Source organism: Myxocyprinus asiaticus, chromosome 34, assembly GCF_019703515.2.
Source record: "Myxocyprinus asiaticus isolate MX2 ecotype Aquarium Trade chromosome 34, UBuf_Myxa_2, whole genome shotgun sequence".
In the NCBI taxonomy this organism is placed as follows: domain Eukaryota; kingdom Metazoa; phylum Chordata; class Actinopteri; order Cypriniformes; family Catostomidae; genus Myxocyprinus; species Myxocyprinus asiaticus.
The window spans coordinates 29,293,706-29,309,967 of NC_059377.1; the positions used below are offsets into that span (position 1 = coordinate 29,293,706).

The 16,262-nt window shown below is 37.7% G+C and overlaps 1 protein-coding gene across 2 annotated transcripts in view; it reads right to left on the reverse strand.

The window, feature by feature from the left end:
• samd12 (sterile alpha motif domain containing 12) overlaps nt 1–11,033 on the reverse strand; it is a 150,686-nt gene extending 139,653 nt beyond the window's left edge. Inside the window, exon 1 of one of the 2 annotated variants that reach the window (XM_051671620.1) lies at nt 10,975–11,033. In XM_051671620.1, the coding sequence (XP_051527580.1) occupies nt 10,975–10,987 (13 nt within the window). In that variant the 5' untranslated portion in view covers nt 10,988–11,033. Of the gene's footprint in view, nt 1–10,281; nt 10,712–10,974 lie in introns of those variants that run through there. The other variant, XM_051671619.1, reaches the window with a different exon arrangement.
• Between the last annotated feature and the right edge of the window lie 5,229 nt (nt 11,034–16,262).

The window sequence follows — 16,262 nt, forward strand, 5'->3', positions numbered from 1 at the left end:
TCTAACACGTATATCACCAATGACCCACATTCACACAGCATGAGGTGATGGTAAAGCATTCAACTGACATTTGAAAGGTGTTGTCTTCACAAAAGTGTCACTAGTTGACACATTAACCATTAATTACACTTGTCTGGCCAGGATCACGGCCAGGTAACCTTGTCCCTTTCACCATGTAGGACAACTCACGATTTCTAAGTGCAAGAAGTGTTGAACATTCCACACTCGGTTATTTCGGTTGTAGAAGTACATCATCTGGGTACTCATGGTACTCTTCTTTTCAGTGTGAACACACTTCTCACACTACATACAGTACACTATAAATTGGCGCAGAATAGTGCAGAAGTATGCGATTTGGGACACAGCTAATAATAATTTATGTGCACTCTTTTTCCAAAGGCCCTGTCTCCATATTATTTGCAAGCAAGCTATTCATTCAAGGCACCCAATGATCCTGCCTGCAGCTTTACAGAAGGCTTGTGACCAGTAATGATGGCAGATGAGGAATTATTGACAGCAGTGGTTGGGGTGATGCTGCTTAGCATACAAATAAGGAGGCTAGCACTTCCTTCTAGGAATCTATGTATTGTTATGTTTGACTTATATGGTACTTTTGCTTTATTTTGAGCAACTACATACCATTTTCAAAACAATGTGAATGGGTAGCTGATTCACAACATATCCACTGACTTTGTTAAAACAAAAACATCTTACCTTTATTATTTTTGGTCAAATTTATATAAATGTATGTAACGAATGTAAGGGAAAGTGTACAGGCTATCTTAGGTCCTGTAACTGCTCACTACAAATTTTTCTTCACTAGTTCATTTCAAAAGGTCCTGCAGTGTAATAAATATATATGTTTAAAAGTACAAATATTGACTGTAGTTAAAATGAACTTGAGGTCATAAAAACTGCATGCATAATGTTTAAAAGAGTTTTAGATGGAGTTTAATATTTCAAAGTGCAGAACACCAACTTCCTGAAACAATCTAAAAAATACATTCACACTCTTGAATGTAAAAAGGTTCTAATCTGAGGATTCTGACACAGTATTTAGCTGTGTCCCAAATGACACACTATACACTATGCACTTATGAAATATACTATGCACTCAGCCATGTAGTGAATGAATTTTCAAAGTGTAATATTGTCCCAAATGGAACACTTAACGGTTTTTTAATACACGGAAGCATTTGCCGCTAAACAGCTGACGGAATTGAAGTTTCAAGTGCACGTGATGTGTTGCCGCTAGCTTAAGCGCATTAGCCTATCTCAGTTCAACACTTGTATCTCAAACAACGTACATATTCACACAGCTTGGGGTGATGGTAAAGCATTCAACTTACATTTGTAAGGTGCTGTATCCACTGAAGTTTCATATACGGCAAGGGTCCGCGGGCCCTGGTTTGGGCATCTCAGCTCTAAAGCAATGGAAACTGACATGTCTTTTTAACAAGTGACCACAAAAAATAAAACACAAAACAAAAATACTCAGTGACTTTAACTGATATTTAGTCCAGCATTCTAGGCCTGGACAAGTCCGATAAGCTCAGTATTAGATCAGTGCATCTGTTAACTTTTAACAATTCAGTAAGGAGCTGATAACGTCAAAGCCTTTCAGTGCAAATAAATTAATCAGGTAATTTCCAATAAAGACTAACTCTCAACAAGTTAAACATGCACAATTCCCTAACTTCAGCACGTTTCATTGCTGTAAACAGCACAATGGCACACAGCACCTCTAGCCTTAATTCAAAGGAATATTAGCCAGAGTTTAAATTAGACAGACTATCTTTATCCTTTCCTTTCGGCGTTAGCTCTCTAAAGTAAAAATAGCAACAAGGAGAGAATAAATAGACGTGCAAACCAATCCATATGGATCCTGCCAGTGGATGAGACCTCACATGTCTTGTGGGTGAGACAGTATTCAGCTTATTGACAAGTCCCTGAGTTTGGAGAAAACATCAAAGTCTGTATGGAGGACCTATTTAGACATCTATGAGAATGTTCCTTACCACATGGTATTTCTTAGCTGAAATGCACATGACTGGGTCCAAAAACAATCTAAACATCCAAAAGAAAAGTCATTTCTGCACCACTAGCATCACCAAACAGAATTATAAAAAATATTTTTTTCAAACAGCTTTTCCGAACACTCCTCCCTTCTGCCAGATCCATCCCATCCCAGACTCATGCCACTGATTAAAGGGATAGTTCACCCAAAAGTGAAAATTCTTGCATCATTCACTCACCCTCATGCCATCCCAGATGTATATGACTTTCTTTCTTTAGCAAAACACATTTGAAGAAAACCAGAATGGATGTGGATGGTAACCTGATTTTTGATGCTCCAAAAAGCACAGACAATCAGCATTAACATCATCCATATGACTCCAGTGGTTAAATGAATGTCTTATAAAGTGATATGATCACTTTTGTTGCAAAAAAGATAAATATTTAAGTACTTTTAACTATAAATCATTGCGTCCAGCAAGCAGCAGTTCACGAGAAGGCTGAGGAGTTAGCTCTTTACTGCGATAAAAAGTTCTTAAATATTTATCTTTTTCACACCAAATGCAATCGTGTCGCTTTATAAGACATTCATTTAACCACTGGAGATGTATGGATGACGTTAATGCTGATTGTCTGTGCTTTTTGGAGCATCACAAATCGTGTGACCATCCATATCCATTATAAGGACCAACTGAGCTGAGATATTTTCTATTTTTCTTCAAATGTGTTCTGCTGAAGAAAAGAAGTCAACTTCTGGGATGGCATGAGGGTGAGTAAATTATGAGAGAATTTTCATTTTTTGGCTGAACTATCCCTTTAAGACAATGTTGCTATGTCAGACTGTTTGGGATGTTAAAACAAACGGATCAATGTTTTCTATACTTTTAGGAGAAATCAAACTATGAATGGCTTACAGTTAGAATCAGAATCCGCTTTATTGCCAAGTATGCTTACACATACAAGGAATTTGTCTTGGTGACAGGAGCTTCCAGTGTACAACAATACAAAAACAATACAAAAACAGCAGCAAGACATAGATTATAATAAAAAATAAAAAATAAAAATAATTATACACATACGTACAGACACATACATACATACACACATACACATGGGTAGTGCAAATCTAATACAATCTGTTATGTACAGTGCAAATACAAATCTATTATGTACAGTGCAAATGTTTTTTTGTTTTCAGAGGAATGAAATGGCAGAAGAGGTTGGATGTGTTGGATAAATATAAAAAAGGCTAAACTGTGTATTGCACATAGTTACTGCTCAATGGGGCAATTTAACTGTTCATGAGATGGACAGCCTGAGGGAAAAAACTGTTCCTGTGCCTGACGGTTCTGGTGCTCAGAGCTCTGAAGTGTTGGCCAGAAGGCAACAGTTCAAAAAGGTAGTGGGCAGGGTGAGTGGGGTCCACAGTGATTTTTCCAGCCTTTTTCCTCACTCTGGAAGTCTATAGTTCTTGAAGGGGGAGGGGCAGGGGGCAACCAATAATCCTCTCAGCAGTCCGAACTGTCCTTTGTAGTCTTCTGATGTCTGATTTCGTAGCTGAAGTTATTGAACCAGACAGTTATTGAAGTGCAGAGGACAGACTCAATGATTGCTGAGTAAAACCGTATCAGCATATTAAGCATATAAACTTATCTTTGCATTTTAAGCTGGGATAGCATAAAGTAGCCTATTTTATCATTAAAAATATGTATGACACTTCACCTTTAACAGAAATAGAATGGTACGAAGAACACTTAACAAATATTTTACTTTCCTCAGTTGTCAAGGGTTGCATAGATAACTAACTGAGGAATGCAACCAAATGCATACAGATATTTCGTTCTGATTGTATATCACTTGTAATGTTCTAAATCAAATCTGATTAATATATTCTGTGCATACTTAATTAATGGCCATCTAATTGTTCATGATAACACATTAATAATCCTTTTTTCATGAGACAAGCACAAAGGAAAAACACCTGATATATCTATCAGCAATTGTTTTTCAGATTTAAGACTTCTCCAGATTTAGACTTCTTGATTGAAACCATCCATATTAAAAAGTTAGGCCTTGACAGTTAAAGACATAAAAAGGAATGTAATAAATGTGAATGTAATAATTGAAACCAATAAAACGGTTGCAAAACCAGGAAAAAGTGCACACAAGAGAACAATTAAAGAACTGACATTTGCTTCCACCCTTCTAATATTCTTTCTAATCCTACAAGTTCAAGCCTTCAGCACCAAACTGCTACACCAGCACTGACGTGCACAGAACGGGAGTTACAGGGGCGCAAACACCTGCCCCTTTCATTCAAAAATCTAAAGGTGCCCTTCACAAATTTAAAGGTGCCCTTTTGGTCGAGGGGAGATTTAAGCAGAGGTGCCTTTAAGAGCGCACACTACAGCACAATCTCCCGCTCACAGGCTGAAGCAGGCAGCACAAACCACCAACCTTTGGGTCGGTTTCTATTTCAAGTCCCAGACCGAATTCTCTTCCCACTCTCTAAATTTCCTTCAGCCCCTGTCCCTGCTAAGGTCTGTACACATCACTGTACACCAGCATTCTGGATTCTAGTGCATTTCCAATATGGCAAGTCAACCAATTCCAGAGTTAACTAAAAAAAAGAAAACAGCTACACCATTCTGTAAATCCTATTTTCCAAGCACTAAGCATGTTACATTTGTGTGACAGTAAAATAGCAAGCTAGTGAACTTTTCAGAAAAAGTTTATCTCACTTACACTGTAAACACGCCTGTGTGCCCTGTTTGACAGAAAAGTCTCCTTAGGGCAAAGTACTTATATCATTTTCAATCCTCCAGCATAGAAACAACATCACAAATTTTGCTTTCCGTAAATCTAGCCATTTCTTACATTTTTGAACTTCTCCCTTGTCAGTTGCATGGCATTTGAGAAGTCTGGGAAAATCAGTATGCACTTGTTGTCATAGTGCAGAATCTGCCTCGTGGGCGGCAACATAATGTCATGATCTCCTGATCTCAGATTTTTCACCAGTATATGGGTCTGTTGCTGTGACTGGGTTGAGAAATGAAGGCCTGTAAACCTGTCCCATCACCAGCTACCTACTTAAGGTCTCAAGGAGAGTGGAGATCAGATTAGTTGCTTTAGGAACTTGGCTGACTTGTCCCTCCCTTTCCCTCTGAAATGCAGACAAAATAATGGTTATGATGAGGAGACTTGTTCATCAAGGCCTCCAATTTGCCCCACAGCATGCTGCATACCCATTTCTACACTAAATATTAGGGATTAAAAAAATAATTTTACAACCTGTTGCAACAGAAAACCCTTCTTAAGTTCTATAGTTCTTTTTGAAAACATGGCCAAATGTAGACACCCCAAATTTATGGGTTTGGCTATTTCAACTACACCCATTACAAACAAGTGCAAACAATCAAACATCTAGCCAAACAATCTCCTTAGACAAACATTTTAAGTAGAATGGGATGTACCAAAGCCCCTTTGAGCACAATTACCCTGTGTAGTGAGGACCATAAGGAAATGGTTTGGAAGTCTGTGTCTTGTCTGGAAAAGCTTGAATGGCCTATACAAGGCCCAGACCTGAACCCCACTGAGCAACTTTGGGATTAATTGAGAACCAGGACCCATCACCCAACATCAATGCCTGACCTCACTGATGCTCTTGTGTCTGAATGTGAGCAATCCCTGCAACCATGTTCCAACATCTAGCAGAAAGCCTGTATTGTATCGATTTGAGATTCTGTTTGTTGATTGGTTTGGGTCCATGGAAATAAAAGTTGTACTTTTCTTATGAGCCAAGTCATACGATATCTTATTGCACCATCTTGTAAGAATTATTACGATTTGTCATGAGACTACGTTTGCAAGAGCACTATATGGCGGAAAATAGGAGTCGACTTGTAACACCTTGTCTATAGAGCTGCTCAGCTTGTAGTCCGGACTGGACTGGATTGTCCTATGGGTTTTTATAATGGGGTTTTTTAACTTATGAGTAAAATAAGGTCTGTGGTAAACATTACTTTATGATACGTGGATGTTTTGTTCTACAACATAAATTACACACAGTCATACCTCAAACGTCAATTTTGAAATCATTTGAATAACATACTTTTAACATACTTTTACCCGGCGGCTTGTAATTAATAATTAATTAATTACACTCATGTAGGGCTGCAACTAACGATTCTTTTGGTAATCGATTAATATAACGATTATTATAACAACTATTTGACTATTAATTATTAATAAAAATACTTTTTATTAAGTTTAATTCAGTAAAGAAATTCACTGCAAAAAATCCTATTGTTATCAAGTGTTTTTGTTTTATTTTCCATTTAGAATATTCTAAAAATCCTTAAAACAAGATGCATTTACTTGAGGAGCAACATATAAGATATTTAAGACTTACTTTAAGAGAATGTATCTTAAATATAAGTGTATTTTGTTTATAAGTGTATTTTTTAACTTGGTTATACTTTTGCAATTGCAGTAAAGACAAAATATACTTATGTTCAAGATCTATTCTCTAAAAGCAAGTCTAAATATCTGTAACAGGTAAAGGAAGGGCAAGGAGGAGGCGGGAACCGGCTGAACAATCAACATAAACTTTTAATGCATAAATGAACTTAAACAATGAATTTAAACAAGCATAAACACACACAGTGCAGCCGCATATGTCTCTCTCTGTCCCGAACTGGCGTCTCCGGCTCCCCTTTATCTCTCTCTCCCACTGATTAATTGACTCAGCGCCGGCTGTGCACCATCGTGACCCAGCCACACCCTCCTCCTCGTCACACTCCTCCCCCACCAATTCAGGCCGGGGCACCATCCTGACTGGCCTACCCCCCCCCCCCCCACCCATCTCTGGAGGTGAGACGCTGCCCTTCCGGTCATTCTGCCAGCCGATGGTCTACCTGGGGAGAAACGAGGGGAGGGAGAGGGGAGAGGGAAAGGGCGAGCGGAAGAGACACAGAGAGAGAGAGCGAAAGAGAGAGGGTTGAGAGAGAGAAAAACTTGCTTGCCGGTCCCCGGACATGCCGTCGCCTGGTCCTCAGCCACTTCTCCGCCCTCTGGCGGACGACATCCGCTCCTCCCGGGAGGACAGCAGCAAGTCCTCCGACCCCTGGCGGACAGAACGGCTCCTCCCCTTCCTGGCGGACGGCAGTGGTTTCTCCGACTCTCGGCGGCCGGCAGCGACTCCTCCATCCCCCGGCCGACGGCTGCGGCTCCTCCCCTCGTGAACAGCAGCGGTGAGGACTACATGACAGTGCATTCCTCTTCCTTCCTGGGTTTCGGCACCAATGTAACAAAGTTCTTAGTTTTTGTGGCAAGGAGGAGGCGGGAACCGACTGAACAATCAACATCAACTTTTAATGCATAAATTAACTTTAAACAAACACAGCGTGGCCACGTGTGTGTCTCTCTCTCCCGAACTGGCATCTCCGGCTCAACCTTAATCTCTCTCTCCCGCTGATTAACTGACTTAGCGCCTGCCGTGCACCCTCCCGGCCACGTCCTCCTCCTCGTCACAATATCTTATATGCTGCTTCTCAGATGAATGCATCTTAAAATATTTGCATTTTTAATATTATATTCAACATTCTCAGATAACAATTTGTTTTTGATGTTTATATTGGTAAACAAGCCAAAACAAAAACAAATCAAAAATGTATTTTTTTTGCAGTGTATAATAGGGCAAAGACTACCCTCTCTCACCTTTCTGTTCACTTCAATCCATCTTTAACTCACAAAAAACAAACTCTTCTTATCTTATTAATAAAGCTGCGTATTACTAATTTTCTTCACGATAAGAAATGCAGTGGCATACATTAAGATTCAATAAGTCACGAGCCATCACGTTATAACCTAGCTGCAATCTAGTGTGCGCGTTCGAGGGATGAGCATCCCCGCGACAGAGTTCATCAGCCGGATGCAGTTTCAATCTCTCCCCCTTAGATTGGGACACTTCGCGCAACTCAAAGAAGAGGCACTGACCGCACAGAGAAATGCCAGTTTCCGAGTTTGTAGTTATTTTCATGATATGCTTCTGTATTATTTGAATTTTAATAAAGCTTTAACGCATTAAATATAACTGCATTAAAGATGTAACGACGGGGTGTTTCCTTTAAAAACGCTCGAAACACAAGTTTTGCTTCAGCGGAGCGGCTGCTCCAGCTCCACTTATTCCACAACAAGCGTGCTTCTGTATTTACTTATTTTGTATTTTTGCATTATAATTCCCTCATACTTTGCAATCTACATCACCTGAAGCTGTGAAAGTTTAGAGTGCATTTGGACTGTGAGCTGTGTAATTCTTCCTCTCCTCAGTCAGTCAGTCAGGCACGAACTGCAGTGCTGCTCTCGCGCGTCATCATTAGAGTTTAATGTGATCTCATGTTCCGTTAAATGAGATCAAACGACTATTCGACAACGAAAATTTTTGTTGACAGTTTTTTATTGTCGCCGTTGTCGATAACGTCGACTAATCATTTCAGTCCTACCCTCATGTCGTTCCAAACCTATTTGACTTTCTTTCTGGAGATGTTTTAATGATTATTGTGGTCTGTCTTGTTTACAAAGTGGCAGTAAGATACAATACGATTTTCACTGAAAACCTATTGTATGCATTCAAAAGAATTGGAATATGATGCACGAATCACATGGACTACTTTCAGGATACATTTGTGTCCAATTTTAAGGCACTATCCACTGTCATTGTATTGAAAAGACAGACCGTGATATTTATTAAAACATCTCCTATGTTCTGCATAAGAAATGAAGTCAGTTGGGTTCGGAACGCATAAGGGTGAGTAAATTATGACAGAATTTTCATTTTTGGTGTACTATTTCTTTAAAGAGTTTCACTGAACAATGTACACTCATTATAGGTCCATTATCTTTATGGAGTGCACATTTTTATGTGTACAGGCACTTGTTGTGAAACACAATCTCAGTTTCTCATTTCTCTTGATTACTGACTATTCAGTATGGTACAACAGGACGTCTTCAATATGCTAACCACAAAAGATTTGTCTTCATCAAGGTTTATCAATGTCAAAGGACTTTTTGGTCCTACAGTATCCCTTGTCAAAAATTCCTAAAAGTATGCTAATGGAATTTCTATAAGATTTGGAACCGACCTAAATGGAATTACACAAAAATCCTCTAAGAATTAAAAGATTTAACTAGATATACTTAAAATACCTTTTGTTTTCATATTTCTTTTTTTCAGAATATCAGTTCATCCTGTAAGATTTTAAGAGGATTCTTGTTTGATCCCAATAAAGCAATATTCTGGGTTCAATACAAGTTAAGCTCAATCTTCAGCATTTGTGGCATAATGTTGATTACCACAAAAAATAATTTTGACTCGTCCATACTTTTATAAAAAATAAATAAATAAATAAATAATCTGGGTTTCAGTGTGGATCTTACAATGGATGGGAAAAAGATCGATCCATAAATGCTAAAATACTCACTGTTTCAAAATTAGCCTCAAGCCATAAAACGTAAACAATATGCGTGTTAACATGATTTTACTATGATAACCTTTTCTGTTTAAATTTATATACAATTTTCCAACTTTCTTGCCATGAAGAAATAACAGTATAAACCCTAAAACGCCTGTAAAAACAACTATTTCAACAACTTTACACATCAAATAATATGTTTTAACAGAAGAATTATTGTGAGATTCACATGCTGCCTTTAAACCCTACAAAAATTTACCCCATTCACTTCTATTTTAAGTGCCTCTCTGTAGCCTCGATTTTTGTTCTTCTTTTTTCTTTTCTTTTTTCTTTCTTTTTTTTTTTTTAAATTCGGGACAGTTAGAAATTATGCCACAAGTGCTGTTGATTAAGCTTAACTTGTAGCCTACTGAAGCCGAAATATTCCTTTAAAATTTGTTTCAAATTATGATGAAAATACAAAAATGTAACTTTTTTAATGCTCTTTTTAAAGTTCCCGGTCACCTGTAGTGTGACTGACAGTTACATTAACTGATGCAATTCTCCAAATCAGCTTAAAGAAGATGTAGGCTACATCAGTGACATAAATCATTAGATAATAACCTACATGTGATTACAGCAGTGTCATTATTTAACATTATTCCTGATCTTGCAAAACCGGCTTGTTCGATCTGCATTATGATAGCTACTGTAACAATCGATAAGACGTGGACAGAGCGTAATTTAGTACAGGTTTAGACAAGGAACAGGTCAATGTAGTGCATATGCAGTCATACAGATCATGTCCTCCTACCTCGCATGGGGTTTTGAATCCAGAGGATTCCGCCGATAAGGTGCGGTGACTGCCCGAGCATCATGGTACCGGAGAAGGTGGCCGAAACACCTGTCTACCTACACGAAACGTCCAGTTCGTGCACTTATGAAACCCTTTGATTAATAACGCGCTCGCGTCAGTCCGCTGGTTCTCACAGAAGAGCTCATCGCATTTGAATTAACTACGCAACACGTTTAACAGTACGCGTTTTTAAAAGTTGACGTTCTTTTTTATACCTGACACGGCGTCTAAAAAACGCGGCGTACGTTCGAAAGACGCTGAAAAAAACAAAACAGCGATACTAGAAAAACAGCGCGAAATACAGAGGGAACGGACACAAATCACATTCGGTGTGAACGGCCCCTTACGCGGTATAGATGTGCATCAGTGGGTGGACGTGCAGAGAGAGCTGAGCGTGGAAGCTGAATGATGCAGAATCGCCAATCCTTACAGTACATGCATAGACTTATTTCGAGTCCACGGGCTCCACAAGCCCATCACTATGTCATAGGTTTCAAGCGCGACAACAGGACAAAGATCTGCGGCTGCCAGCAACTATCAGCAACCAATCATAAATCCAACCCGGCTGTGGGAATCTTTGTTGTTATAGCACTGATAAGTTTACAAAGATTTCGGTATAATTTGCTCTGGGGGTGTTTGTGAAATCCTTACCTTGAACAGCCATTCTGCTACTCCATGGATTCGTACATAATGGGAAGGGAAGGCTACTGTTGGTGTCACTGAACCCACTCTGCAAAAACGTCTTGCTTATTAACACTTGCAAGCATCCTCTGTCAAACCTAATGTGCTGTAAAATCGTGTAGTCTCTTCTCTCAAAGAACCATGGGTATTGTAGTTGCACCTTTGACAGTAAATTGGCTGTGGGACTTAATGAAAAACCGACTCAACTAATTTTATTCAAATGTGCATTTTACACATGCTTCCTGTTTTTAATTATTTCTGTTTTTATTTTATGAAGATGATTACATTTACAATATTAATTTAATTAAATTCAATAATTTCATAATTATTTTCTGAAGAGTGGAAAAAGTCCTCTGACATTACAATAGCAGATTTCCTCATTATCGACATTTCCAAGATATCTGAAAGATTTTTAAAACAATTGTCAGTGTTGGGTAGTAATGGACGACATGCTATCTGTACTAGGCTATGTAACTGGATAACAATACTTAAGTAGGCTACATGTAGCCTAATATGAATACATTACATTTTTGAATGTGGAAAAAAGCAAAACTGTTGCGCTCTTTGAATTGAAAATCACAGAAGAGATCACCAATGATGACATCGCTCTTGTAGACAGTAGTGCCAATAACGAGGTCGCTTTGCAAGTCCCCGATACAGCAGAGTACTGCACAAATCACCAAGAATGCCACCTTCAGGTCAGCCTTAACAAGACTGAACTCCTCGTGATCCCAGCCAAACCCTCTGTTGACCACAGCCTCACAATTCATCTTGGTTCAACCACACTAAAGCCAACCAGGATAGCCCGGTACCTGGGAGTGGTGGTTCATGACCAGCTTAACTTCACTGCCCACATCTCATCAACCACCATGTCTTGTAGGTTCGGGCTTTACAACATCAGGAAAATCAGACCTTTCCTGTCTGAATATGCTGCACAGCTTCTGGTACAAGCTCTGGTCATTTCAAGATTGGACTACTGCAATGCTCTGTTGGCCAGCCTCCCATTTAGCATGATTAAGCCGCTGCAGATGGTCAATAATGCAGCAGTGCATCTGGTCTTTAATCAACCAAAGAGGGCTGATGTCAATCCCCTCTTGATTTTACTCCACTGGCTACTTGTAGTTGCCTATATCAAATTCAAGGCTTTGACTCTGGCCTTCAGGACAACCAATGGAACAATGGAACCCTCTTACTTCAATTCACTCCTCCAGGTCTATGTCTCCACTCGCTCTCTGCGGTCAGTAAACGAGCAGTGCCTGGTGGTCCCATCGCAAAGAGGCACAAAGTCCATTTCATGATAATTCACTTTCTCTGTTCCACTGTGGTGGAATGAGTTTCCAACCTCCACACAATCTGCTGAAACCTTCTCAACATTCAAGAACCAGCTGAAAACGCACCTGTTCCACAAGCACTTAACCAACCCACACTAATTGCACTTACTATTTAATAAAATAAATAAATAAATAAACCTTCCTTGTCTCCTTCTTCTGCACTAGCTTCAATACTACTTCAGCTACTATGGAACTTGGCAGTGTGATACTGCAGATACTGTTGACTTTTGTATGACAAATTTATGCTATGTTTCGTATTTGTATGTTGCTTTGGATACAAGTTTCTGCTAAATGTAGGTGTACTTACTTTAATACACTTAAAATTGAGTTTGATGAACCATTCATGTTTATTACCTGCAAATGATGCAGCATCCATAGCAGTATAGTAAGAGTTACACATTACTTCTGAAATGTAATCTGGTACCTTTTTCTGCACTAGCTGTCCGAAAGGGTAAAACACTGAATGAGAACAATTAGAGGTCCACATGAGTTGTTTATGCAGCTCTAAATGATGTCCAATTCCCTCAAAGAGTTTGACATCTCAGGGTTCAACAAAATCTACTAAAGTGGAGAATGCAGAGGCTGAGGAGTCATCATTGTAGATACAGATCACTGTCTGCAGAACTCAGGCTTTCCATTCCAGATCCTCTTGCTTGAGTGAGTAGAATAATAATAGCATGAAGCCTCTAGATAGTTGTTATTATAATGTAGACTATTAATAAACCTACAGCTCAATGAGGTTAGAAATATGAATTATGTTAAAATGTTTGTGATGTATAAATACAACTGTGTGGCAGTATGGAAATATGTTACAAGTTTAGTTTGTTAGAACTTTAAAACAAAGAAAACTGTACAGTGTTGCTGGAATGTTGTTGAACTGACACAAGTAAAATGGTTAAGAAATCACTAACAGTATTTTGCCTTTGATAGGCTGTCTGAGGATTACAGATATGGTAGCAACATCTCACATTGAGAACAAGGTCATTATCCACATCTCAGGAAAGTAAAACCCCAGTAATTTAATTTTCCAGCTGTAATTTGACAACTGACAATTAGAGTTTGCATTCTGGCAGCTCAACAGCCCTCAATACTGTTGTTTAACCTCTATCCACAGACAGCCAAAGTGAGCGAGTGAATATAACTCTTAAATACACACTGTAAGCTTCAAATACTGTATGTATTTTCTCAGGCACTTTTTGAGTCTAAATAAATGAACAATTTACGTAATTTCAGTAGTACTCCCAAATGGCAATAGTCATATCATACTCTTCATGTGTTACACTTGCTATAGTTTACTTCCATGTTGCTTCTTCATCAAATAAATCAAGTAAATCACTGACACATCAGCGCCACCTTGAGTAACAAATAGCATGTACTGTATAATATCTAGTATATGTACGCATATGGAATACTGATAATTCACCATTGTCACACAGAAAATCAAGGTGATATGCTGTAGCAGTCATTTGTATGAATATAATACTCATTTGTCTTGTAACAAACAAAGAAATAGATATCCTATGATAGTAAACTTATATAGATATGAAATAATCATAAAAATATGATTTATGGAAGTGCAAAAAAAAAAAAAAATAAATAAAAAAAAAAAAAAGAAAGAAAAAAATGACTACTAGATCACTAAAGACCCTATAAACTTTTGGTAACTAAGCAGTTATAAACACAAATTTCTTTGAAATTTTGCCTTTTTTTGTTTTTTGTTTTATTACACTTTTCAGAAGAGAAAGGTTGAGGAATACTAAAGATGTGTGGGCATTTTATTTAATTGCAAATAAAAAATGGATGAGGTGTGTATATATATATATATATATATATATATATATATAGGTTTGTAATCACCTCATATCATTTTATTACGTATATGCAGAGGAATAACACATTTGCAGTTTTATTTATTTATATCCACAATCTGCGCATTGTTATTATTTTTATATTTTTCAGTTTAGTTTTGAATTAAACTACTTTGCTTTTTTTTTTTTTTTAAATCATTGGCTCATGTGAACTTAAAATTGCTTTAATATATTAATGACTAATGGACTATATTGCCACCAACAACATGTGATTCTAACTGGACTACTGAAATTGAAAGAAATAAAATTATCATTTTATTACAATATAAAATTACAGTAAGCCAACTCTACAAATAACTCCTGTATTTTTAAGACAGAAACATAACAATATGTAAGAGTAAAGCACTGAGGTAATGAGATAATTATAATGTATGGCTTCAGTACAGTCAGCTATAAAATGTATTTTATTTCATATATTTTATGAATTTACTTAGCCTTATTCATATGAATTCTGTAATACATTCCAAATACCAACTTGTCTCACCTCTTCAATATTATGTATTCTGAATCCCAATTAATGTAGTATGTTTGAGCAAAACAACTATCGCTTCCTTCAAAATGTAAAATGGACAGTAGACTATTATTCATTTCACTCAATTCACCTAAACCTTTAGGTGGCGCTGCAGAGCAGAGATGACTTGTTTGCCCAACAAGTACAAGTATGAAATTTTGTTCCACACTTTTGTCTCATCTTACCTCCTGTAACAAAGATTTTCATCTGCATTCCTGAAGATGACAGTCAGCTCTGGTTTTTCTGGTTTCCAGACAAAAGACTAACAAAGGAAAATGCTTGGTATTAGCTACTGCTTTGTAAGTGTTCCTCTAAATGACTGGCTTCATGCACTTAGGTTCATACAACTGAACTACATAAGAAACCACTAGAAATGGGTGTAGTTTCCAATAAATATGCTACTATTTTGGTTCTTGTTTTCATGCCATCCCAGATGTGTGTGACTTTCTTTCTTCAGCAGAACACAAATGAAGATTTTTAGAAGAATATTTCTGCTCTGTAGGTCCATCCAATGCAAGTAAATGGTGATCAGAATTTTGAAGCTGCAAAAATCATATAAAGGAAACATAAAAGTAATCCATATGACTCCAGTGGTTGCAGTAAATCTATATCTTCAGAAGCAATATGATAGATGTGGATGACAATCAGATAGGGTTTTTTAACCCTAAATCTCCACTTTACCTTTCACTTTTACATCTGATAGCCACATGTGGTTCTAAAAAACTTTGTATTCTGATGAAGAAAGAAAGTCATACACATCTGGGATGGCATGAGGGTGAGTAACTAATGATAACATTTTCATTTGTGGGTGAACTATCCCTTTAACATCCACTGAATCCAAATTATCGCTTAGACTGTTGCAATGCCTTATACTTGGGTATTAATCAGTTTTCCCTGTCTCACCTTCAGCTAGTTAAAAATACTGCTGCAAGGCTTTTGACAAATACCAGGAAGAGGGAACATATTTCTCCTGTAATGGCATCTCTCCACTGGCTACCAGTAAAATTCAGAGTCCAATAAAAAGTGTTATAATATGTTTTTAAAGCTGTACATGGAATGGCACCTGTTTATATTTCTGAAATCCTCTGTCTTCGTCATACTCAAAGGTCTCTCAGATCAGCCAATCAACTGTTCCTAACTGTCCCTCGGTCACGTTTAAAGTGTAAGGGCGACTGTGCTTTTTCTGTTGCTGCCCCAAGGTTATGGAATAGTCTGCCACTGTCTGTTAGGTGCTCTACTTCTATTAATATGTTTAAAACCCACCTCAAGACCCATCTGTTCTCTTTGGCCTTTGAAAGGTAGTGGTCATTTTATGTTTGTGGTTTTATTTCTTTATTATTATGTTTTATTTTTTTATTATTATTTCATTGTGTTTAATAATATTGTGTTATTTTGTATGGTATTAATGTACAGCACTTTGGTCTACATTGTAGTTTATCAAGTGCTTTATAAATAAATTTGAACTTGAAAATACATAACACATCTGTAAATGGATATCTCAAAGAAAACATGTTTTGACGTAAACAAAGACCAATCTGTCTTGCCCAA